The sequence below is a fragment of the Pelodiscus sinensis genome, chromosome 7 (assembly GCF_052426305.1).
Source record: "Pelodiscus sinensis isolate ZL-2025 chromosome 7, ASM5242630v1, whole genome shotgun sequence".
Lineage (NCBI taxonomy): Eukaryota > Metazoa > Chordata > Testudines > Trionychidae > Pelodiscus > Pelodiscus sinensis.
The window spans coordinates 4,956,613-4,981,998 of NC_143058.1; the positions used below are offsets into that span (position 1 = coordinate 4,956,613).

The 25,386-nt window shown below is 40.7% G+C and overlaps 1 protein-coding gene across 4 annotated transcripts in view; it reads left to right on the plus strand.

Moving 5' to 3' along the window:
- ERCC3 (ERCC excision repair 3, TFIIH core complex helicase subunit) overlaps positions 1 to 22,984 on the plus strand; it is a 46,669-nt gene extending 23,685 nt beyond the window's left edge. Inside the window, exons 9-15 of one of the 4 annotated variants that reach the window (XM_075933037.2) lie at positions 81 to 265; positions 5,622 to 5,824; positions 9,316 to 9,412; positions 9,607 to 9,723; positions 13,888 to 14,008; positions 15,521 to 15,583; positions 17,038 to 18,223. In XM_075933037.2, the coding sequence (XP_075789152.1) occupies positions 81 to 265; positions 5,622 to 5,824; positions 9,316 to 9,412; positions 9,607 to 9,723; positions 13,888 to 14,008; positions 15,521 to 15,583; positions 17,038 to 17,048 (797 nt within the window). In that variant the 3' untranslated portion in view covers positions 17,049 to 18,223. Of the gene's footprint in view, positions 1 to 80; positions 266 to 5,621; positions 5,825 to 9,315; positions 9,413 to 9,606; positions 9,725 to 13,887; positions 14,009 to 15,520; positions 17,013 to 17,037; positions 18,224 to 20,757; positions 20,911 to 22,436 lie in introns of those variants that run through there. The other 3 variants (XM_075933036.2, XM_075933039.2, XM_075933038.2) reach the window with 3 other exon arrangements.
- The last annotated feature ends 2,402 nt before the right edge of the window (positions 22,985 to 25,386 follow it).

Consider the following 25,386-nt stretch of genomic DNA (forward strand, 5'->3'; position numbering starts at 1 on the left):
GGATTTTCAAAAATACAACAATGTGTGTCTCTGTAATCCATTTATGAAATAACAAGGAAATTTCACCTTCTGTTTCTTAGCCAAAATGTTTAGACGTGTGCTCACCATTGTGCAAGCTCACTGCAAACTGGGACTGACTGCTACTCTTGTCAGAGAAGATGACAAAATTGTCGACTTGAATTTCCTGATTGGACCAAAACTCTATGAGGCCAACTGGATGGAGCTGCAGAACAACGGCTACATTGCTAAAGTTCAGTGTGCTGAGGTGATTCTTTTTTTCCTACCACACATATTGATCGCTGTGCTACAGGCTATATTCTCTTGCAGCCAGAACTATCTAATCCCACTTATGTTAAATTATGGCAAGCAGTCTTCCTTATAAATCTGCTACAGTATTGAGATGCTTTGTCATTCAGGCAAGACTATTGATAGCATAAATCCATAGTAAATTCCGTATTGTGGTCCTGTCTTTGCATGCTAATATAATTGTGTCTAGACTTGCATCTGTTGAGACACTAATAACTGACTCCTGTGGTACTTGATTGGCTCTCCGTAGCCCTGTCCTCAGACATGCACGCGGCAGCTTCAGTACCAGTGCAGTGCTTTGATAATTGATTTTAGGGTTAGAAGCGACTGTTCTGACCACCTTCTTTGTTTTCTTGCATAACATGCCATGGAATGCAACCTTGTGTCAAGCCCAGTAACTTGCGGTGGAATTTCAGCCTTTATTTTAGAAAGGGTCTTGATGTAAAGACGGTTAAGTGATGATGGAGAATTAGTGTGAACTACGGTGCTTGAGAAGGGAAGATCTGTCTCATGTCTTAGGCCATCAAGCATTCGAGGATATAATTGAAATAAAGAAAAGCAATTCCCCAGACAGGAGTAGAATTCAGTGTAAGTGATGGCTGTGAGATGGAAGTCTGCTGGGGTTCTCCTTCTTCCCGTAGGCATTCTAATGCAGAGCCCGCAGTGAAACCTGCGTGTAACCATAATAGACAGCGATAAGCTGCTGCTTATTGGTTAACCGTTAAAATGGTTACACTTTTACATCCCTAGGGTGGACTAATTGTCATGGCCTTTTGTTTGGTAGCTGTCCGCGAGAGTCTCCTTATGGATAAATGTGGTTTTCCTTAAAACCAAATACATCAGTCCGCAAGCAGATTGAGCTTTTGACTTCTCCGCTGTAATAGTGCACCCTCCCTGGTCCTGTGGAGCTTCCACTGATCTTGTCCCACAATGGAGCTATTGGGGGACTGCTGTCATGGTATTGTACATTGTAGCACTGGACCTGCAGTATTATTGGCACAACAGTTTGAAAATTTCATCTTGCCTTTGTACCCATTTAATTACATGTAGCACCCAAGCTTACCAAAACATTGTTTTGTTTTTTAGTTTTACTTACCTTTGCTAACATTTCTCCAGCTGCCTTTCCCCGAAGAATGAGTCACTTTTCCTTGCTAAGAAGAATCTTATAAACCTCAAGTCTCATAAAAATTATATATATTTAAGGCCATTTTATGTGAATGCTGTTCTGCTGGGGACTGGAATGTCTGCAAATTGATCAAGCTAAAACATAAAACCAAAAAAATCAGGCTGACACAACCATTGTTAGCAGAGCCCTGCAAATCAGTGGATATCTGCAGGTATCTGCATCCGCAGATATGGATACGGCTATCCGCAGCTCGCTTTTGTGGATACAAATTTTGTATCTAGAATCCTGCATATTTGTGGATATCCACGGCTCACTTTTGTAGATACAGTTGCAGATATAAATTTTGTATCCATGCAGGGTCCTAATGATTAGATGCTTTATACTCCTGAAATGGAATTGCACAGTTTCCCTGTATTGCACATGCTGGCTGGTAACTCTGACTTTAAGGTCAGAATGGGCCGTCACGATCATCTAGTCTGACCTCATGGGCATCAACCGTGGCATACAAAGCACAAAGAATTTCACTGGTATGAACTTTTCTTAGTGACTTACAGCTTTGTGGGAGTTCATGTTCTTTAAGTTAATGGTAGGGGTTTTTTGGCATTTAATTTAGAATATACATGATTTCAGCAACCAACCAAAAAAGTGACTGGCAAGTGGTTGCTGGGAAGTAACTAACATTTGTGATAGGTATGAATTTTACTCGTGTTCATGTAGTGTGTCAGTTCAAAGCTTGCCTTTCTATTCTGGCCTGAGAGACCACCAGGGTTGCTCTTTAATCCAGATCTTCCAAGTGGCAGTAGAGGGCAGTGCTACCCAGTGATGCAGCAAATCTTATTCACTGCTTCAGTATGAGAGATACAGAATGTAAAATTATATCTGCAGTAGCTGCAGCGTGTTAAAGATAAATGCTGCTTTCATCTCATATTATTTTTAAAATCTCTATTTACTCTGTTTCCAGAGGTTTTTGATTTTTCAATAAACTTTCTCACGGATGCTGTACGTGGGAGTGTACATCTAGCGGAATTTTAAAATTAAAAATATCAGTGGGGATGGAAATGCATATTTACTAGTTTTATTCTTGAAAGCATGCATCAGTTGCTACATGGGAAAGATCTCATGTACTCTGTGGTAGTAATTCCTGAATCCTGTGGTTTAAATTATTCTGTTAAGAACTATCCTTTTTTTTTTTTTTTTTTTTTTTAATCTTTCCCCTTTCTCCCTGAGCAAATCACACTTCTGGTGGTCCTAGCTGAACACACACGTTGACATGACATTTCTTATCCTTCTCATGTACAGCAGGGATGGGGAGCCTCAGGCCCCCTGCTTACCTGGATCGGGCCCTTGGGGCTCAGCATTGGGGAACCCTCGCTGATGCTCCAGCCCCCCAGCCACTCACCTGCAGGGCTGGAGCACACAAAATCTACTAGCTTGGGCCCTCTTAGGCTCTGGTGTGCAAGGGGAATGTGGGGAGTGTCTTTCTCCTTCTCAGTCAGGGGCTTCTCACTGTGCTTCTCACTTGTGTGCGGCCCTGACTGATTTTTTTTTTATTTTTTTTTTTTTGTGGGTCAGCAGTCCGTGACCCAAAAAGAGTTCCCCACCTCTGATGTAGAAGATATGTTGGAGCTACGAAGCCTAATCCAGATTAGTTCCATTGTTACACTCCATCTCTGTGCAATAGGAATCTTCCTCTAAAACCATTATATAGTTCACTTATTTAATTTGTGATAGGATTTGAGTTTAATAATAATTGCCACTAAGAAAGCAAGTAATTATTCAGTAGTGTCTTCTATATTGTTTCCATACCATGGTGCAAATGTTTGTTTAAATTACTGGCAGAAATGTTCTTAAACTTGCCTTATTAAATAATTATAAAATAAAGTTTCATTTACAAGTGTAGTTGTTTATATATTCTTAGTTTTTATTTACTGGTGTTGTGTTCTTGGGTGGTTTGAATCTATGGTAACGAGTGTGGTATATAGAATAGGAAAAAAAAAAGATGACCTACTTTAAACTGTGGTATATGGATAGTACCACTTCATTTAATACCACTGTTGGGGGAGAAAAAGCAAACATCATTCTGGGATGTATTAACAGAAGAGTTGTAAGCAGGACAAGAGAAGTAATTCTGCTCTGCTCCACGCTGATTAGAACTGAACTGGAGTAGCATGTCTAGTTCAGGAAAAAGTGAGCAAATTGGGGAAAAAAGTCCAGAGAAGAGCAACAAAATGATTAAAGGTCTAGAGAGAGAATATTTAAAGAATTGGTCTTGTTTAATCTAGAAAAAAGAAGACTGAAAGGGGGTGTAGCTGTTTTCAAGTGTTACAAGGAGGAAGGAGAAAATGTTTTTTCTCTAACCTCTGATGGTAGGACAAGAAGCAATGGACTTAAATTGCAGCAAGGCAGGCTTAGGTTGGACAGTAGGAGAAACAGGGTAGTTAAGCACTGAAATAAATTGCTTAGAGAGGTTGTGGAATCGCTATCATTGGAGAGTTTTAAGAGCAGGTTAGACTGACATACTTGTTAGGGATGGTATGGATGGTGCTTGGTCTCACCTTAAGTGCAGGGGACTGGACTTGATGACTTCTTGAGGCTGCTTCTGGTCCTATGATTTGTGGCATATTCTTACAATTCAGTTAATTAAGTACAACAATATGGAAGTAAATAAAGGTCTTTCACTAAATATAAAATCATGTAATGCTAGAACAATGTATTGTAAGGAAAGGAAGACCTATAAATGGGGAAAGCATCCAGACCCCCTCCCAGTGTGAGCTAGCGGTATTAGTTGAAGCTAGCATTTCAGGAGCTGCAGAGTCTACCTTTGCACCAGTGAAGTTATGTACTTTTTATAAACAATTTTTACTGGAAAACAGTATTTAACATTAAATGGAACTTTGCATTGACCTGTTAAAAGCAGATTGGTGAGTTGCTACACTTACACACTATCGAAGACTAAATGTTCCTTTCAGTTGACAGTGATTTTAAGAGAGGATTTCTACCAGTAATGGGAAGTGCAAAAGAAGACTATCTTTATACCAAGAATGGTTGTCTATAATACCCTCTAGTCCAACCACAAGTTATGGGCTTGTGGCAGGAATTATTGGGTGAAATTCTGTGGCCCAGGTTGTGCAGGAAATTGGACTATATGATGACCACCTCAGAGGTCCATTTTTGGGACCAGTTCTGTTCAATATCTTCATCAACAATTTAGATATTGGCATAGAGAGTATGCTTATTAAGTTTGCAGATGATACCAAGCTGGGAGGGGTTGCAACTGCTTTGGAGGATAGAGTCATAATTAAAAATGATCTTGACAAACTGAAGAAATGGTCTGAGGTAAATAGGATAAAGTTTAATAAGGACAAATGCAAAGTGCTCCACTTAGGAAGAAACAATCAGTTTCACACATACAGGATGGGAAGAGACTGTCTAGGAAGGAGTACTGTAGAAAAGGATCTAGGGGTCATAGTGGTACTACAAGCTAAATATGAGTCGTCAATGTGATGCTGTTGCAAAAGAAGCAAACATGATTCTGGGATGCATTAACAAGAGGTTTGTGAGCAAGATACGAGAAGTCATTCTTCTGCTCTACTCTGTGCTGATTAGGCCTTAATTGGAACATTGTGTCCAGTTCTGGGCACCACATTTCAGGAAAGATATGAAGAAATTGGAGAAGGTCCAGTGAAGAGCAACAAGAATGGTTAAAGGTCTAAAGAACATGAGCTATGAGGGAAGGAGAAGACTGAGAGGGGGACATGATAGCAGTTCTCAGGTATCTAAAAGGGTGTCACAAGTAGGAGAGAGAAAAATGGTTCTTATTGGCCGCTGATGATAGGATAAGAAGCAATGGGCCTAAGCTGCAGCAAGGGAGGTTTAGTTGGACATTAGGAAAAACTTCCCATCAGCGTGGTTGAACACTGGAATAAATTGCCTAGGGAGATTGTGGAATCTCCATCTCTGGAGATTAAGAGCAGGTTAAATAGACATCTATCAGGGATGGTTTAGACAGTGTTTGGTCCTGCCATGAGGGCAGGGGACTGGACTTGATGACCTCTTAAGATTTCTTCTAGTTAGTAGTTTTCTATGATGATGGTACCTTCTGGCCTTAAAATCTATGAATATCTTTTCTTCTATAGATGCAATCTGATTATGGATTATTATGTATAATTTTTTTTTTCAAAAATTCTAGGTTTGGTGCCCAATGTCTCCAGAGTTTTACAGAGAATATGTGGCTATCAAAACAAAGAAGCGAATATTGCTCTACACTATGAACCCAAATAAATTCAGAGCATGCCAGTTCCTGATTAAATTTCATGAACGAAGGAATGACAAGATCATTGTATTTGCTGACAATGTGTTTGCGCTGAAGGAGTATGCAATCAGACTGGGGAAGTAAGTATTGGTGAATAAGGAGAGCACTGCCCCTTCTCCTTACTGGAAAACCAGTGTTTCACATGCGCCTTTCCTGCTTTTTGTCCCTTTCCAGGCCTGAAGCAGTTTTGTCTTAATCGAAGATTTTAAGTGTTTTTGGAGCAAAAACATACGCTAGTATAATACAGTTAATAAACAGCGCAGCTTCCGTAGGTGCTCCTCTGGCTCCTTCGCTGCCTTGGAATTGTTCTTTGGGATGGGGTTCAATTGCATAAGCAGAGGGCAAGTAAATTTTAATTTTGACAAAGGGTTAGCATCAAAGTACATGCAGGATTGATGAGGGAATACTAAAGGAGATACTCGAGGAGTGGCTAGAGAAGCCAACCTTACCCTTTTAATTATGAGTGGAAATCATGGCTTTTCTTGGCAGAAATGGTGAAGAACATTTAGCCCTGTTTAACTTTTTCAGCTGTCCAGTAGTTTCAACACTATATCTTACCAAAAAAATCCCACGCTCTCTTTCCAAAAATTGAGATGAGTTTTGAAGGGCAGTGGAATAGCTGTTGTACACCGGCTCACGGTGACTTGAAACAATAAGCCAAGCTAACAGTGCTGGATGACTTCCAGGTTCAGAACTCGTGGTCTCTTTCATCCTAATTCTTAAACCTGACGGGCCAGAGATTAGCTAGAATGATGCTTCTGAAATGTTAACAGCTGTGTTCAGAGTTCCATGTAAGATAATGAATAAAATGAGTCTGAGTTAAAGAATAAACGAGCAATGGATGGAAAGGGGAGCCCTGTAGTTTAGTGACTGGTGAAGACGTTTGAGAAGTATTGTAAGTAAAACTACAGAAGGTTTCTGGCAGAGCTATTAAATTGCAGGAGGTTGGGGTAGTTGTGTGGATTTTTTTTTTTAATGAAATCTCCTCTAAATTGCTCTCCTCAGATCTGGAGTGGAGCCCAACGTTACACAACTGTCAGTACCATAGGGAGGGAAGGATTGCAATGTTTGGCAGTCATGGAGGATTGGCATGGGGCAGAAAAGGCAGAGTTTCTTAAAACTCATTAAGTGCTGAAATCAGTACTGTACTCTTTTTGAGCTCCTCCTGGCATTTTGACCATCATTCCGTGCGTCATCCAGAGCTTGTATAGCTTTTATGAGAGCCATTCTTTTTGTACAGCCATGGTACTTATCAATACATCTAAATCACTGCTTTATAGGAGCCACATCCAGTCTTTCTGGGCTTGATACATTGACGTAAGGACATAAGAACATAAGAACGGCCATACTGGGTCAGACCAAAGGTACATCTAGCCCAGTAGCCTGTCTGCCGACTGGCCAGCACCAAATGCCCCAGAGAGGGTGGACCGAAGACAATGATCAAGCGATTTGTCTCCTGCCATCCCTCTCCAGCCTCTGACAAACAGAGGCCGGGGACACCATTTCTATCCCCTGGCTAATAGCCTTTTATGGATATAACCTCCATGAAATTATCTAGCTTCTCTTTAAACTCTGTTATAGTCCTAGCCTTCACAGCCTCCTCTGGCAAGGAGTTCCACAGATTGACTATACGCTGTGTGAAGAACTACTTTCTTTTATTAGTTTTAAACCTGCTACCTGACAACACAGGTATTGATCCTTGAGGCTTGGTGTCTTCCCATTGGTTGAGGGAAGGATTGTTTGGAAGTTGTTGTTAGATGTTTTGTGTTTATTCTGGGTAGGAGAAGTATTATAACTTGTTCATCACTATGAACCTACCTGATGGACGTGAAGGGGAGAGTAAACACCAAATGATTTCAGGCCATTCCATTTTCTTGGCTTAGCTACAACAATATAGGCTTGAAAGGTTCTTTGTGTATAGCCTTGGGAAGCAGCACCTGATGGATGTGTGGACTTCTCATAAGTTTTTTAATTTTAGTTCAGTCAGCAGGATATTTTGTGTGTGAAACTTTATTGGGAGTGAATATCCCCTTCCTATTCTAAAATGAAATGATAAATGAAGGTTAAAATAGAAGCATTGGCAGGCTGTTAACTATAGCAGCATCACAGGGTGTCACTAGCTGCACAATAACAGTATTGTTTAAAACAATTTGTGTGTCATTCCTATTAGCCACTTCAGCTTTGGCTAGGAAAAGACTCTTAATAAAATGTACCAAGTGCAAGAATTGGATTAGAGGAGATTTGGCAGCACAAAAACTAGAATGAACTTTTTCAGTAAAGGAAGGCATTAGCAGCAAATACCCAGGGGATGTGGAAGACTTGGCAGACTTTTGAGTTGGGTTCTTGTACTCGGATAACAGTGATGTGTGCTGTATGGAAATTTTAAGCTAAACTTTTGGGGCCGATGCTCCTTTTTTAAATAGGGGAAAAAACTTTTTAACATGAGTTATGAAACTTGCTCATCTTGGTGTTTTGAAAGTACTTGCTAACAAGCTTCCCCTGAGAACAGGGAAGAGATGGAAAAGCACCAGCTACACATTCCTGCCGGCTTCTCTTGCATTTACAGTCAGGCCTAGACTAGAGTCTGCAGAAAACACTGCAGATGTACAGCAAACATTAAAGTGGGAGGGAGCTAATAAAGGATCAAGTTATATGAGGTATTATGGAAGACTGCTGCTAATGTAAGGTAGTTGGAGGTCCAGGGACAATCCAGCTCTACAGATACAAAATCAGGCCATGTACAGTATCCCCACAAACTCTTTCTGTATCATCACTTTCTCTTCAGACTTTGTAAGGAGGTAACCTATACACTCAGAATTGCACTGCTGTCCTCTTGAGGTTGCAGACAGAAGTATGAACTTCTCACATCTATCTTAACCTTTGAGTGTTGGCTTGCAAGGTGCACTAACGAGTCTCCCAGTCGTGATGTTCCTTTCCTGTGGACATTGTATCCTGGTTGCAAACTGTATGTCCCGGGGTTACTGGAGAAGAAGAGAAAGGTGTTGACTTCAAAACATAAACATAATTTCCAGATAAAATACTTTGCAGCCAGTTTGAGATATCAAACATTTAATTAAGAATCCAAGCTTCCCTTTAAGGACTCAAGTGGGAAGAAGTGAGAGGGTCACAGCTGTCTATATACTAGCTCAGTGGATTTGAGGGGAAAAATCAATCAACCACCTTTTTATTTTAACAGCTGCATTCAACCTTTCATGTAGGATTAGCAAATGTTTTCAATCCACTGATCTGCAGTTCAGTCATAGCACATCAAATCAAACCCATTGATCACTGTCAGGATTTATTCCTGCTGAAAGTGGAAAGGTGTCTGCCTCTGGCAGCTTGGGTTTCCCCCAGGTGGTGATTCAGTACATTGGGCAGGGTTACAATAAAGAGCCAAAGGATTAAAGATGAGCAGCAAAACTTCGTTTTTAAAAAGAACCCCAAATTTTCCTATTTATATACTGAAACTGTAAATGGTCATACTGCACTCCCCTCCATGGCGTCCTAAGGATAAATAGTTCTGAGAAGTCTTTAGCACTGATTACTTTCAATGTTTGTGCTGTCATTTTAGACCTTACATATATGGTCCTACTGCACAAGGAGAGAGAATGCAGATCCTACAGAACTTCAAGCACAATCCAAAAATCAATACTATCTTTATTTCCAAGGTAAGTGAAGGCATTCACTGTGATACTGCATCAGGTTGAAGGACGCAAATATATTTAAAAAATGCAGTAAGCTGCATGTACCAACTTATTTTTGACACACTTCTTATAGCATCACCAAGGTTGTATATTTCATTGTCTTCATTTCTTGATGTGGGAAAATAGTTTATTACTAAGAGACTGCTTCTGTATTGTAGGTAGGTGACACGTCCTTTGATCTGCCAGAAGCCAACGTTCTGATTCAGATTTCGTCCCATGGTGGGTCTCGAAGACAAGAGGCTCAAAGATTGGGACGAGTGCTGAGAGCCAAAAAAGGTAAATGATGATGTTCTTGGGCTTTGTGTTTTGGATTCTGCTACAAGACTAGGAATTCTTAATCATTTAGATTGAACAGTCAAGTGTCGGTGTAACACAAAGTATCCATATAACCAAGCAGACAGATTGCCATAGTTGGTGGTGGCCATAGTTGACCCAGGATTACATCTAAAATAAAAATGGAAGAATAAGCAGTTATACTAGGCTGTACTAAGGAACCATCTTTTCTGCTTCTGTCATGGTCTCTCCTTGTCCTGACTTTCCCGCTTCTCTTCCCTTTTCTTAGCTGTGTATTTATTCACTTTTTTGATCTTACCTGTATCCTTTCGTGTCTGCCTGTTGGAATGTTTTATCATCCCATGTTACTGCTTGGCTCTCTTTTTTTCCTGTTTTTTTTGTTTTGCCTTTTATTTCATTTAAGAATGTATTAAGGTCTATGCTCTTCAGGAAATGCAAAGCGCATATTCTGAGCAGCAGCAAAATGCTGTCTTGAAAAAAGTAAAGGTTGGACCCTGTAAGGTGGAGTAGGAAAGCTTGTGCTCAAGCTGCTTGGTGCTGTTTGTATTTTGTAGAGGATAGGAGTGGATGGACATGGAAACACCAGCACTTGAGAAAATGGTTATAAAACAAATCCTGTATTTTCCCCTTGATACATTCTTCTGCCCCCTTTCCAGAGTGGCATGAGGTGTAGCATTTTATTCTCCCTCCCCACTACCGTTCTTCTCCCTCTTGGGTAAAGGCTCCTTTTTACCTGTACTTGATGGGAGAATGCTTTGGTGTCTTGAATTCTCTGCCTCTGGCTTTTAAAGCGACCAGATCAGTGTTGAGCTGCTCTTCAGTGGCTCTGTTGTTATTCTGAGAGAACCTAGAAGGTAGCTGGAGGCAACGCTTCCTCTACTCTAAGGGTTTTTTCTTGCAAGGCACCACTCTGCCTAGGTGAGCTTGGGGCCAATTGTAATATAATCCTTGGGGGAGAGCGAGAGAGAATGTTGGTTGGCTATGGGGAGGCAGCCAGAACTATTTTAGTAGAATTTCCTGGCAGCCCTCAGTGAGAGAGTGTAACCATTTGTAGCAAAGATAGATGTGCACCATGGTTGCCACATCTGGGACTGCTTTTGGATGCCTGGATAGTGACATTGGCACACAGTGCTTCTTTTCCTATCCTCGCCACGTGAGCAGTATGACCTCGTCCTCAGTGCAGACCTCACCTCAATTATCCATGACTTGATCACCTGGAAACAGGATTGTGATAATGCACTTGACGTGGGGTCTATATCTTGAGACTCCTCAGAGGCTGAAGCTAGGGCAGAATGTTGAGTCCTTCCTGGTGAATGGAATTGCACATTGGGACCGTGTCAGATCAGTGCCCTGGGGGTCTGCAAGACTTGCAGTAAGCTTTCAGATGAAATTCATAGAACTATTTGTATCTTGTAAAGCCCTAAATAATTTGAGACTTGAGATCAGCTTTTCCCCTTGCTTGTCCGCCCCAGGTAAGTCTCTGATGGTATTTGAACTGGAGATGCTTGCAGGGCAGCGTATGTCTACACTTGTAGCCTATTTCGGAATAGGACTGCAAATGTAGGCATTCGGAATTGCAAATCAAGCCCAGGATTTAAATATCTCGTGCTTGATTTGCATCTTCCCGGCCGGGCGCCATTTTTTAAATTTACAAGCCCGGAATAACTGCCCGCGTCTACACGCGGCAGTGAAACGGGCGTTCGAAATAAAACCCTATTTCGAACTACCTGTTAAACCTCATTGCAGGAGGAATAACAGGTAGTTCGAAATAGGGCTTTATTTCGAACGCCCGTTTCACTGCTGTGTGTAGACGCGGGCAGTTATTCCGGGCTTGTAAATTTAAAAAATGGCGCCCAGCCGGGAAGATGCAAATCAAGCGCGGGATGTTTAAATCCTGGGCTTGATTTGCAATTCCAAATGCCTACATTTGCAGCCCTATTCCGAAATAGGCCTGCAAGTGTAGACATACTCGCATTCTCTGTGAAGGTCTGTGATTAGAGATCTTGCTCCCAAACATTGATCTTCAGAGTCTGGTTTCTTAATCTTTCTGGGATGCTCTAAAGAAATAGTCTCCGTTTGTGCCGATTCTGCTGAGATTCTGCTTTTGAAATGTACGAGAGCCCCATCCTAAGAATATTAAATTTAGATTAACTAATCAAATAGTCGATTGCCATTGACAGTTCAATTAGTCTATAAGGGCAGCTCTGTTGGGGCTCTTGTACCTTTCAAAAACAGAAGCCCTGCTGGGAGCACAGGACCAGCAGGGCTCTTGCTGCAGTTCAAAGGTGGAGGTGCCCTTACAGACTAATCGAATAGTCAATGGAAATCGCATTGACTATTCGATTAGTTCATCTAAATTTAATATCCTTAGGGTGGGCAATAATTTTCGCAGGGGGGGCACTTAATGAATTTTGTTATGTGTTCATGGGCTGGCTCCATCCTGGAAGGGGGTGGTACTGGGAACTAGCCTTCCCCCAGAATTGTCTGGGGCTAGAGGCTTTGAATTAAAAACACAGCAAAGGGCTCATGGTGCATGGCCCTGCCACTGCCATGTTGCCTAGCAACCGCCTGGGGTTGCTGCAGCTATTTAAAGGGCTCGCATCTCCTGCTGGGATAGTGCTGTCACTGACAGCCGTGAGCCATTTAAACAGGGTCCTGCTGCCAGAGCCACTACCTGGAAATTCAGTGGCACAGGCAGCAGGATATAAATAGAAAGTGGCCAGATGCAGTCTGCGGGCCAGATCAGAGTGATAGGAAGGCCGGATCCGGTCCCTGGGCCACACCTTGCCCAGCCCTGGTCTAGACATCCAAGGCATAGAATGAGTGCCTGTATTTTTATAAATTAGTGGTCTCCAGGTACAGATTGAACTTCTCTAGTCCAGCACCCTTGGGACCTGACTAGTGACAAATCAGAGAATTTGCCAGACCACAAAAGGTCAATATTATCTAGTAATATTACCAATATTTCCACTGCTTACTAGGCTCTGAAGACACTTAGGGGTAAATTAGAGCTAAATAACAGCCCAGGACACAGAGCCAGGACTGGTGGCTGTAAACAAACTTTATGGGACTGCAGGACGTTTGGCTAACTAAAATCATTCTGGACCATGGATATTGCCAGATCAGAGTGTGCCAGACTACAGAGGTTCAACCTATAATACATATTTTTATCTAAAATTCACCTTCCTTTAGTCTTTCATTCATCAGTGCTCTTCTTGACCCATAAACCTAGTAAAAAATTACATCAGATAAATTATTGTAATATTACTCTAAATGCACATATCTAAGTCTCATTGACAAAATGCCTGGGTTGCTTTTGAAAACAAAATTTGGGTTCCTCAGGCTTTGGGAGCTTTTGAAAAATGTACCCAAAGTGCTTCGAATTTAGACAGCAGTTATATGGAGAATTGTTTGTTTTAAATTAGACAGTGCAACCCTTCACACACGTGCAGAATTTGGTTGCTTGTTGCTTAGATTTCACAAGGGAATAGCCTGGATTTGAAAATGTGTCTGAAATAGATGTAACATTTGCATTATTGTATCTAAAGGTGAGGGGAAGGAGGACTTGGATTCTTGAATAGTTTTTTTTTTTTTTTTTTTTTTTTTTTTTGTGCTGTGAGAGCCATAAAATCTATTACCCATATATAACTATATAGCCTTGAATTTGAAATAGCCTTACTAATTCCTAGCTAAATATCTTATTGTTTCATCTGGCTTTATGCCATGTTAGTGCAAATCTCTACATTTACATTTATAAAACTTATTTTCTGGTACCTTGCTGCTGTATTGTTTCCTGATTTGTATCAGAAGCACAGTTTAAGTAAGTTTACCTTATTTGGAATACACAATACATCAAGCAATATTTTCCTCCCAAGAGTTGGGTCTCAGTTACTTCCCATTGCCTCTTCCCATAATCTTTTCAAGTTATCAATAATTCTCGGCAAGAATTTCCATGCTATAGACATAGTCACTTGCTGATTGATCTAATTACCTAAGTGCATGTGTGTAGTTAATCTTTAAAGTATGTTCAGAAAAGGAGTTCTATAAAAATAACTTTACACTCCTGCTGTAGATGTTTTCTTTTCATCCTTCAATTCCATGATGTCTTCACTTATAGGCTAATTGTCCAATATCTCTTGTTTCCTAGGTACAATTGCAGAGGAATACAATGCCTTCTTTTATTCCCTTGTATCACAAGATACTCAGGAAATGGCATATTCAACCAAACGGCAAAGGTTTTTGGTAGATCAAGGATACAGCTTCAAGGTAATTTAGTCCCTTTTAATGTGGAACACTGATGACTTGCACTTACAATGTCAGTTTCATTGGAGCCTTAATGTATCTAATATGCTTCCTGAAGATAATGAAGGGTGCAAATAGTTAATTAGTTGGTGCTTACAGGCAACTGTTGTTGCCATAACATTACTGTACGTAACTGGGGAGTGGGACCAACGGAAGAACATTTGCATAGAAAAAATTGGCTGATTCCACAAAAACGGGAAGGCCTTAACCCAGGCCTGGGCAAAACACCCTCCGCAGGCCAGATCTGAAGCCACAGGATCTGTCCCATGGATGCAGGAGGGAGCCTCAGGCAGACTCCCTTGCTTGCCCCTCTCCCCACACACCGCTCAGAAAAGTGGCTGTGGGGCTGTTTGTGTTTTTTCACAAACTGAACAAAGGGGAGGGTTTGATCTCCAAGAAGATCTCACCAAACTGAGTGATTGGGCAACAAAATGGCAAATGAAATTTAATGTGGATAAGTGTAAAGTAATGCACATCTGGAAAAATAACCCCAACTATACGTACAGTATGATGGGGGCTAATTTGGCTACAACAAATCAGGAAAGAGATCTTGGAGTTATCGTGGACAGTTCTCTGAAAACTTCCACTCAGAGTGCAGCGGCGGTCAAAAAGGCAAATAGGATGCTAGGAATTATTAGGAAAGGGATAGAAAATAAGACCCAGAATATCTTACTGCCCCTGTATAACTCTATGGTACGCCCACATCTTGAATACTGTGTACAGATGTGGTCTCCTCACCTCAAAAAAGATATTTTGGCCTTGGAAAGGGTTCAGAAAAGGGCAACTAAAATGATTAGGGGTTTGGAACGGGTCCCATATGAGGAGAGGCTAAAGAGACTGGGACTTTTCAGTTTAGAAAAGAGGAGACTGAGGGGGGATATGATAGAGGTCTATAAAATCATGAGTGGTGTGGAGAGGGCTGATAAAGAAAAGTTATTTATTAGTTCCCATAATAGAAGAACTAGAGGACACCAAATGAAATTAATGGGCAGCAGGTTTAAAACTAATAAAAGAAAGTTCTTCTTCACACAGCGTGTTGTCAACCTGTGGAACTCCTTGCCAGAGGAGGCTGTGAAGGCTAGGACTATAATAGAGTTTAAAGAGAAGCTGGATAATTTCATGGAGGTTAGGTCCATAAAAGGCTATTAGCCAGGGGATAAAATGGTGTCCTTGGCCTCTGTTTGTCAGAGGCTGGAGAGGGATGGCAGGAGACAAATCGCTTGATCATTGTCTTCGGTCCACCCTCTCTGGGGCACCTGGTGCTGGCCACTGTCAGTTGACAGGATACTGGGCTAGATGGACCTTTGGTCTGACCCAGTACGTCCGTTCTTATGTTCTTATGAGGGGAGAGTGGTGCTGTTTCCGCCCCCAGCTCAATCCTATTGGCTGGTTTCTGGCCATTGGGAGCTGCCTGTTTTAAGAACAGACAGCAAGTGAAGCACCACTCCCCCCTTCCCTCACGCTCTTACTCTGCAGCCTGTGCGGGGGGAGGCTCCTGCCTGAGAAATGTGTTTGGGCTGCTGGCTGGGAGTCTCACAGGTAAGTCTCCCTGCCAGATTCTGTCTCTGGCACCCCAGCCCTTCCCTCCCCTCAGCCCACATAACCCAAATCCACTGCCCGCCTCCTGAGCCCATACCCCCTCCCAGACTTTCCACCCCAATCCCGTGCCCTAGGTCATAACCCAAACTCATGCTCCTCTTCCTGCACCCCAGTCCCCTGCCCTAGGTCAGAAATCTCTGCACCCTAGTCCCATGCCCCAGGGTCACAACTGCCTCCTTCATCCAAACTCCCTCCCAGACCCTGCATCTCTTCTGTTCATATCATGGAAGAGTGTGGCCCTCAACCACTTTCCAAATTCTTGAAGTGCCCCCTTCCTTTCCCCCCCAATCAAAAATTAATTCCCACCCCTGTCGTAACGTGTGCTTGAAAGTTTTGGAAGCCCTCCGATTTGAGTGTGTGGAGAATAGAAATCCAAGTAAACTAACTTTGAGTCCCCAGTTGGTCTCAGTCCACATCGCTGTAGGTGATAATTTGTATAGTCTACATCGGAGTCCAGAGAATATCTTGGTATATTTTACTTCCTCTGGCTACATCTTCAGAATGCTACTTTTTGTGTGTCTCAGTTCTTCTTGATGTTATCATGAAAGGCTTCATAATTGAATTGCAATTTGAACACCCTTTATTCCTGAAACCATATTGCCCAAATTAATGGCTCAGCGATTGGTATCTTTTCCTTTGGGGTTTGTTTTCAGGATCCACACTTAGAATAGTATCTCTGATTTTTTAATATCAAAGATAGCTCTCAAAATTTATATATGAGTTCAGATTCCTTAATCATTGAACTAGTGGCATCAGTAGGGCTGACATAGTTATCAATAACTATCCCGGCCGTAACAGGTTGGTATCAACATCACCTCAAAGATTAGCAGCACCATTATAAGAAGTCTGCTCCATCTTCCAGCAGAGAACCTTCTCCCCACCAGTTAGCAGACAGATCTTGAGTCACCAACATTCTTCATCCAGTTCCAAAGGCTCATGTTCTCCCAACAAGGCAGTCTTAAGAGGATTGTTGATGAAACAGAAACCTCATTGCCTAAGGACACTTATTTGACATTATATATTCTTTTGGTTCTGCTGTAATTGCCCAGTAACAAGAACATTTTAGAACTGCAAAAAATTATATGGTGAATCCAAGTAATATTACTTTGGACACCTAAAAGAGAAGGAAAAAAAGGTAACCAGTAGCCAAAAGGGTTTTGAGCAATTATGCACCCTCCCAAAAGTTGGATTCTTTAGTGGACTTTCCAGTTCATGAAAAAATGAAAGTCTGAGAGTACACAAAAGGACAAAGACCTAAAGAAATTAGATTTCTTTGGGAGAAAGGCTTATCCATCAACATCACTTTAGCTACAAATAGTGAACTAACAGTTTTGTTTGCAAAGTTGGATTATGTGACTTAGAACATACAATCTTTCTTTCTGCCCAAACTCTAGAGTGGCGTTAAAAATCATTGACAGAAGAAAACTAATGGAAAAGATGATACAAGCAGGCATGGATGCATCAGACACAATGGCTAGACATAGGGCCACTGCAGTTACTATGTAAAGAGCATCATGCCTCTGGACTTCCTAGGGAGACACAGAATTCAATAGATTCTTCAGTTTTGGGTACAGATTGAACAGACATACTGATGCTGCTACTTTACATGTCAGAAAAGACTTCAGAGTCACAACATGGTCACTGGACACTCAGTCCCAAACTGCAAGCTCTTTAGATACAAAAGGCAAACTAGACAGACACCCCTCTACGGCCAGCAAGGGCCTTCTGAGCACCCACCTAGAAAAACGCTGAGACACTCTCAAAAGAGGTAACCTGGAGTGGGGTCTACCTGGATACAACATCTAGAAGAATCATTTTTCCCACGTCTGTGGCCAGTTAAGACGATGACGTCAGAATACATCTCACTATTGAGAACTTCATATAGCAATCTTCCTGTATGAAAGCATTTTTGTAGCATATCAAGTTTGATCAAATAGTTACAGATTAGGGTTGATCTAAATAGTGAACAGGCCTACATGGTTATAGCCAAAAAAACCCTCAAATCACATTACTTGTATTTAAATATTTTGGATTATGGAACTAATTAGGCCACAGTAGAGAGATTTCCTTTTGCAAGTAATCCTTAGTTTTAGGAGTCTTAAATTGGCATTGAAACAAGGACAGCATGAATGCCAGATGGCTGTTGCCAAACTTGAGGGCTGATACCATGGGAAATAAAGATTAGGTTTTTTTAAACACTTGCTTTGTATGGAGAGCTTTATGTACCATTTATTAAGTAGTTGCTTGTGTTATATCTGTATGTATGGGGAAAAAGCTACCATTTTCATATCTTCTTGCTATTTTTTGTTACTCATTTGCTTTTTAAATAGAACCCTCCTGTCGTGATTCCTTGCTCAGAACCCTGTGAGTTAACTGAGTTTGGATGATGTTCTATCTCACTGCAGATGTACCCGGCATTGCTTGGGTCCTTAACTGTGGTAGTTTTTTAAAAAATGTAAAAGAAAAATATGCATGCCTTATTTAAATGATGGGGCACAAATGGGAGTGCAGGGATCAGAGCAGGGGATGGGGGCTCAGGACAGGAAGTGGGCAGTGCAGTAGTCAGTGGAAGGTGTGGGGTGCTCAGAGTGGAGGGTGAGGGGTGGAGGAGGCAGGACAAGGGTTTGGAAGGGGTTGGGGGTGCCAATCAGGGCAGGGGGTTTGGAGGTGTGGGAGGGGCTCGGGCAATGTGTGGGAGGTGCTGGAGTCAGTGTGAAGTGGGAACTCAGGGCAACAGATTGAGTGTGGGGGAGGCTTCCCCCACATCTGGCACTCTTTGGAGCGGGGGGCACTTGCCTTGTCCAGTGACTGGCAATGTGAAAATCCCTACCCCCAACTGGCCGCTGTCTTGCTGCTGCGGCTGTCCCCTGTGGTCCCTCTGCAGTGTATCTGTGCTTCCAATCAACCCCTTCTCCTGTGTTAGAGAAAACAGTCCCATTCCAAGCCCTTTCCATTTCCTTGGCCAAACCAAACTGTGACCTTGCTTTAAGATAGGATAAGAGGAAGCTGTGTGCCAAATGTGGTGGTCCTAGCTCTTATCGTTTAGGATGAGTTCTTGAACAAACTGACTCGCAGGACAGACTCACAGACAGACGCATAAGCTCTCTAAGGGTATGTCTAGACTGCATCCCTCTGTTGGCAGAGGGATGCAGATTAGGCAGGTCGACATTGCAAATGAGGCAGGTATTTAAATATCCTGCACCTAATTTTCATAAAAATGGCAGTCACGTTTTGCTGACTCGGCAGTCTAGAGGGGGATCTGTCGAGAGAGAGAGCCTTTTTCGACAGATCCTATAAACCTCCTTGCGGGAGGCATAAGGGATCTGTCGAAAAAGGCTTTCTTTCTCAACTGATTCCCCCTCTAGACTACTGCTTTTTGCCAACAAAGTGCTGAGTCAGCAAAATGTGGCCATTTTTATGCAAATTAGGTGCAGGATATTTAAATCCCTGCCTCATTTGCAATGTCGACCTGCCTAATCTGCATTCCTCTGTCGACAGAGGGATGCAGTCTAGACATACTCTAAGATATCTAGATAGATATAGATATAGATTAAAGTATATTCCCTTTGAAAATTCTTGCTCCACAAATATAAGACTTAAGGTAAAATCTTAGACCAATAGCAGAAGAAACCTGCTAGACTAAAGAATTGATGACAACTTTTAAATTTGACGCTTCTTGAGCTAGGCCGGTTTGAAACAATTATGTATTATTGAAATGCAAAGATTCTCTCTAGTTGTACACATAATTTTTTAAACCATCGTAAGAGACAGATTCATACACTTTAAAATTTTTAGTCTTTCTATACTTTTTCCTGTTAGAAGATGGACATGATTTTAGCAGATTATAATCTGTTAATCCATGAAAAATATCAAGACAGAAAGGGCAATTGTGATCTAGTTATGCCTATGTAACAGAGGCCATCGGACTTCCCTGAATTAATTTTTGTTTAGATATTTTTCTAAAAGATACTTGTGCAATCTTGATTTAAAAAATCTCCAGTGAGGTAGTTGGCAAATTGGTGAGCTATTGATAGGTTTTGCAGTGGTTAATCACGCTCACTGTTAAAAATTTGCACCTTATTTCTAGTCTGAATTTGTCAGGCTTCGACTTGTAGCTGTTGCACCTTGTTATACCCTTGTCTGCTAGATTAAGGAGATAGCTATTAAAATTTTGTTTTGTTTGTAAGTATTTGTTGACTGTGCCAAGAACCAGTCCCTGTGGAACCTAAGTAGATATGCCATTGATGAATATTTCCCATTTCTGTTTACACTTTGAGACATGTTTGCTAGCCAGTCTTTAATCCACTTTTGTTCCATGATGATGATATACCTTTTTTCTTATTCAAATGCTTTATAGAAGTCTAAATATATTACATGAACATTATACCTTTGTAATTTCATAAATATGTGTATATATAATATTGTTTGACAAGATAAGTTTTCCATAAACCATGATGACTGGCATTAATTATATGTTCTAAACAGCTATATAAACCAAAGCTTTGTAAAATATTATCACAGTTTGGTGTCCTAGCTTCCTAATGGTATAAAGCATTAACCTCTTAACTGTAGAAGTTAGAGAACTTGAGTGTTCAGCAGATATCTAGATTGAAATGGGAAAAGCCAGATGATAAATCAGTATGAACATATGACCATACTGTATCAGACCAAAGGTCCATCTAAATTAATGACAGATGTTGAGTCAAATTAGAAGCTTCATAACTGCTTAAACATAAACTGTGTCACCATCACATGTCAAAATACTCAACATAAAATTCTTAAATCAGTTTTAAGTTCTGAAGGCATTTTTCTTTCTTTGCCTATTTGTAAATTTTGACTGTCGTTGATGGAAATATTTCTGTCAGTTTGTGTGTGCTGTGAAATCTAGGTTTATCAACATTTACCAATTTAAAAATGTAATCTTTCCAAGCCTACATATAATAGTTTTAGCTGTGAAGCAAAGCCATTGGATTCCTAATGCACTATAAATGCAGTAAGGTCCACTGGGGGATGTAGTTGATTTTCTTGGGAGCAGGGAAGACACTAATTTAAAAAAAACAAAAAAACCCTAAACTCTGAGCAAATTCCTCCTCCACTACATTCTTGCTTCCTAGGTGATCACAAAGCTTGCAGGAATGGAAGAAGAACAACTTTCATTTTCATCCAAAGAAGAGCAGCAGCAGCTTCTTCAGAAGGTCCTGCAAGCCTCTGACCTTGATGCTGAGGAAGAGGTGGTAGCAGGAGAGTATGGCTCAAAGTCAACTCAGGTAACTGAAGAATGTTTAGCTTCTTGTAATTGTGGATTACAAATGCCACAGAACTGGATCCTTACTTCCTGATCTGTCTACTGCATAATAGTGATATCATCTGAAATACGCAGAGCACTGGAAAATGGAATTCTTTATTTTCAGTTTTATAACACCTGGCTGGTGATAAGAGTAAATGCTAGCTGAGGTACTAGGAAGAAATGAGACACTTGAGCAGCTGTGAGCTCTACAGCATCCTTTTACATTTTAGGACATTGGTGACAAATGGCAGATAAGAATTTCTGCTTTTATAGAGATCAGTTTTATAAAATGCACATTAAAATATCCTAGAGCACTTAAATTTATTTGCAGTGTTATACGAGTAGAAAGGTTTCATGCTCCAAGACTTTATTCCTAGAACATAGTACTTCAAATAGTCGAAATAAAACAGCATATAACAAAAATCGATCTTAGTGAAGATCCATAATAGTCAGTCCTAAGTGTTTTCCTACTAGTTAGTATGAATTAACCAAAGGGGTGAATTTGTAGCGGATTAGTTAAACCGCATTCAATTCCTGTATGCAAACTCTCACTCAGTGTTCAAGTGACCTTTGTTTGGGTTAGTGTAATCCACTTCTAAAGTGAATTAAGCTGAACTGAACTAAGGCCACTTTAGTCAGAATGATGGTGTTCCTGCAGGCATTTAATATGGTTTAACTAAAGCACTTTAAAATTAATTTTGATTAATTTTCCTGAGCATTCCTGTGTAGATCAGCCTAAGGCTTGCTAATACATTGTGTTAAAGGGACATCATAGTACAGGTTGGACCTCCAAAAACCGGGACTCCTTCATCTGGCAACTGGACCAGGGAGTCCTGGCTGGGAGCCCCAGTGGCAAAGAGGGCTGGTGGCTTGGAGCCCTGTGGCACTGGGGCAGGGACCGGAGCAGGAGAACAGCCAGGGCTGTGGTAGCCTCAGTAGCAGGGATGGGGATGCGGCAGCCCTGGTAACGGGGCCGGGATCATAGCAGCCAAGGCAGCTAGGGCTGATAATGGGTAGAGGAGGCAGGCTCGGGGGGCCAGTAGTGGGGGACCTCCCCTGGTCTGGCAAATTGCCTCATTCATGACCGATCAAGTCCCGAGGGTGCCAGACCAGTGAGGTCTAGCCTGTAGTTCAGCTCACATTTCAGGTTTGTCCATTAACTGTGGTGGAATTGGGCTGGGATACTTTTTAAATTCTGAATCCATTGAGGTATCCTTTCCTTGAATTGCTTTTAATTTAAAAGCAATTTAAGGAAATTGCTTTTGTTATACCTGCTTTAATTGGTCAGGCATATTACTCTTGCAGTATGTTGTGAGGCACTTGATTGAGGAGTATGCCTGGTGCAAAAATAGGGTAGTATTAACCTACACACTTCCATATACAAAATTCTTGATCCTCCACTAAGTGTACAGTGTTTTAGTATTGTATCTAGCTACTTCGGCATCAGTAGGCTAAGGAGATTGTATATATAATTAAATTGAACATTTGTGATTTTTCTTACTCTAGGTGTCCCGTCGTTTCGGCACAATGAGCTCTATGTCTGGTGCAGATGATACAGTTTATATGGAATATCTCACCTCAAGAAGCAAGGCATCTTCAAATAAACATGTTCATCCACTTTTCAAACGTTTCAGGAAATGATGTAATATGGATGCATTTTGTCAATTGTGGACGTATTTATCCTTCTGTACAGTAGAAGATGGATCATAGCCCTTAAAGGACTCTTTAATGCGTAGCTATATAGGTGCATATACAGTTAGCAATATATTTGTGCTAATAGGTGAGAGTGAAAGATGTTCTAAAAGAACTGAACCCTGGTTATACCTGTGTGGTGTTTCTAAGATAAGTAACCTTTATTTTTATCAAGTGAATTTAAAGACCACTTTTTAAGCAAAGGCTGCAAAGGTGGAAGTTTTTTGTATATCAAGTTTGTACCAATGTTTAAAATGTTGTTTATCTCATAAATACTGTATTCTGGTTGGGGGAAAAAACCACCACAAAATCTAAAATGCTTGAAGGAAAAGCTTAAATAAAAAAACTTGAATAAAATTCAATCATGCACATGTTTATTTTTTACATAGGGAGACTTGAGTACTGTAATTTGTACTCCTTATATAACCTATTGTAAATTTGTAACAAACTAGGCTCAAAATGTCATGAAGTTTAAAAGAAAAAACGTGGAGAGAGACTTTGTCACTGGAGTAAACCTGGGAAAATAATTTTAAAAGTTAATGAGCAATCCATTTATTCTGTATTTTTGGGGTTCTTACTACAATTTATTTTCTGTTGTACAAATCATGCACTGCAATCATAAATAATACTCTTTAACATACTTGTTACCATGGAAATTAGTTTTGGATAAAAATATGTCATTTTGGCTTGCTACAGGATGAGTTGGAAGCTGGGCTGTGATGGCGCAAGTGCTTTTTAAAAACATATTTTTGGTATTTGGCAATATTGACAAAGATCTTCTGAAGTGAGTTAATTTGGTTCAATTATGGATTTGCTTTTACTATAATAAATATTCCTGACAAAATAAATGAAATCATGAAACTGATGAGATTTGTTTTAAACACAAACTCACCAAACAATCCACTAATGATTATTAGACCTAAACTTTTTATGTTGCATTTATTAAGCTCCTTTCTGTGAGTAGGATTTCTGTGAACAATCTATAATGCAATGCTTCCTTTGATCCACCATTTCACAGATCTTAGGTTAGAATTAGCCTCTAGTATAGATCCTATCCAGCATAGTAAGGCTAAGCCTTCAGATAAGCTACCAAGCAGAGGACTTGTTTCAGGAGGAAAAAATAATCAGAAGATGGACTTATTTCCTTATGGAAAATGAACACTAAAGCCTAGGTTATGGTGGTGTTTCCATTATTGTGTCACATGGTTGGAATGCAAACTGTTTATGTTCGCACAAATGTTTTTAATGTTTCACAAACATTTCCAGGTTCTGTGTAACTCTGCCAAATCCTGAGCGATGTGAGAATTGAACCCAACAGATTCAGTTCAGATTGTTTCATTGGTAGTCTCCTGAACCTCATCTCTCAATTCTCCATTCTTCCTCCATTGTGCTGTATCTTCCTTCTATGTGGCAAGCCTGGAACCAGTCAAAGTGATACTTAAGAACATAACATAAGAATGGCCGTACTGGGTCAGGCCAAAGGTCCATCTAGCCGAGTAGCCTGTCTGCCGACAGTGGCCAGCACCAAGTGCCCCGGAGGGTGTGGACCGAAGACAATGATCAAGTAATTTGTCTCCTGCCATCCTTCTCCAGTCTCTGACAAACAGAGGCCAGGGACACCATTTCTATCCCCTGGCTAATAGCCTTTTATGGACCTAACCTCCATGAAATTATCTAGCTTCTCTTTAAACTCTGTTATAGTCATAGCCTTCACAACCTCCTCTGGCAAGGAGTTCCACAGGTTGACTACGCATTGTGTGAAGAACTTTCTTTTATTAGTTTTAAATGTGCTACCCATTAACTTCATTTGGTGTCCTCTAATTCTTCTATTTACGGAACTAATAAATAACTTTTCTTTTTATACAGGGGAAGTAAGATATTGTCTTATTTTCTATCCGTTTCTTAATAATTCCTAACATCCTATTTGCCTTTTTGACGACTGCTGCACATTGTGTGGACGTTTTCAGAGAACTGTCCACGACAACTCCAAGATCTCTTTCCTGATTTGTCGTAGCCAAATTAGCCCCCATCATACTGTACGTATAGTTGGGGTTATTTTTTCCAACGTGCATTACTTTACACTTATCCACATTATGTTTAATTTGCCATTTTGTTGCCCAGTCACTCAGTTTGGTGAAATCTTTTTGAAGTTCTTCACAGTCTGCTTCTGTCTTGACTATCTTAAGCAGTTTAGTATCATCCGTAAACTTTACCACCTCGCTGCTTACTCCTTTCTCCAGATCATTTATGAATAAGTTGAACAGGATTGGTCCCAGGACTGACCCTTGGGGGACACCACTAGTTACCCCTCTCCATTCTGAAAATTTACCATTTATTCCTACTTGGGTGGCTTCTATTTAAGAGATCTATGTAGGAATAATGTGTGTAATATCTTGGTGCTTACTTATTACATTCCCCTTTGAATTCTTCCAACAAGAAGCACGGGCACAGCACTGGAACATGTCTATTCCTCATATCTGTTTTCTTTTGTCTTGGGCCTTACATAAAGTAGTCTGAATTATTTATTTAGCAGAATAGAATGAGGAAGTAGAATGATGTGATCATTAAACAAACAAGTTAGTCAGTGTTCTTAATGGGGAATTTATGTCTGCCAGATTTTAATGCTTACTTTACAACCATTTTATGTTGATACATACTTTGAAACAGATTTAATATGCCTAATATGGAGATGGCTGTAATTTACTAGTTAAATTAATCCTCATGATGCATTTATAGCACAGACTAGAGCCAAAGATGTGCTCTG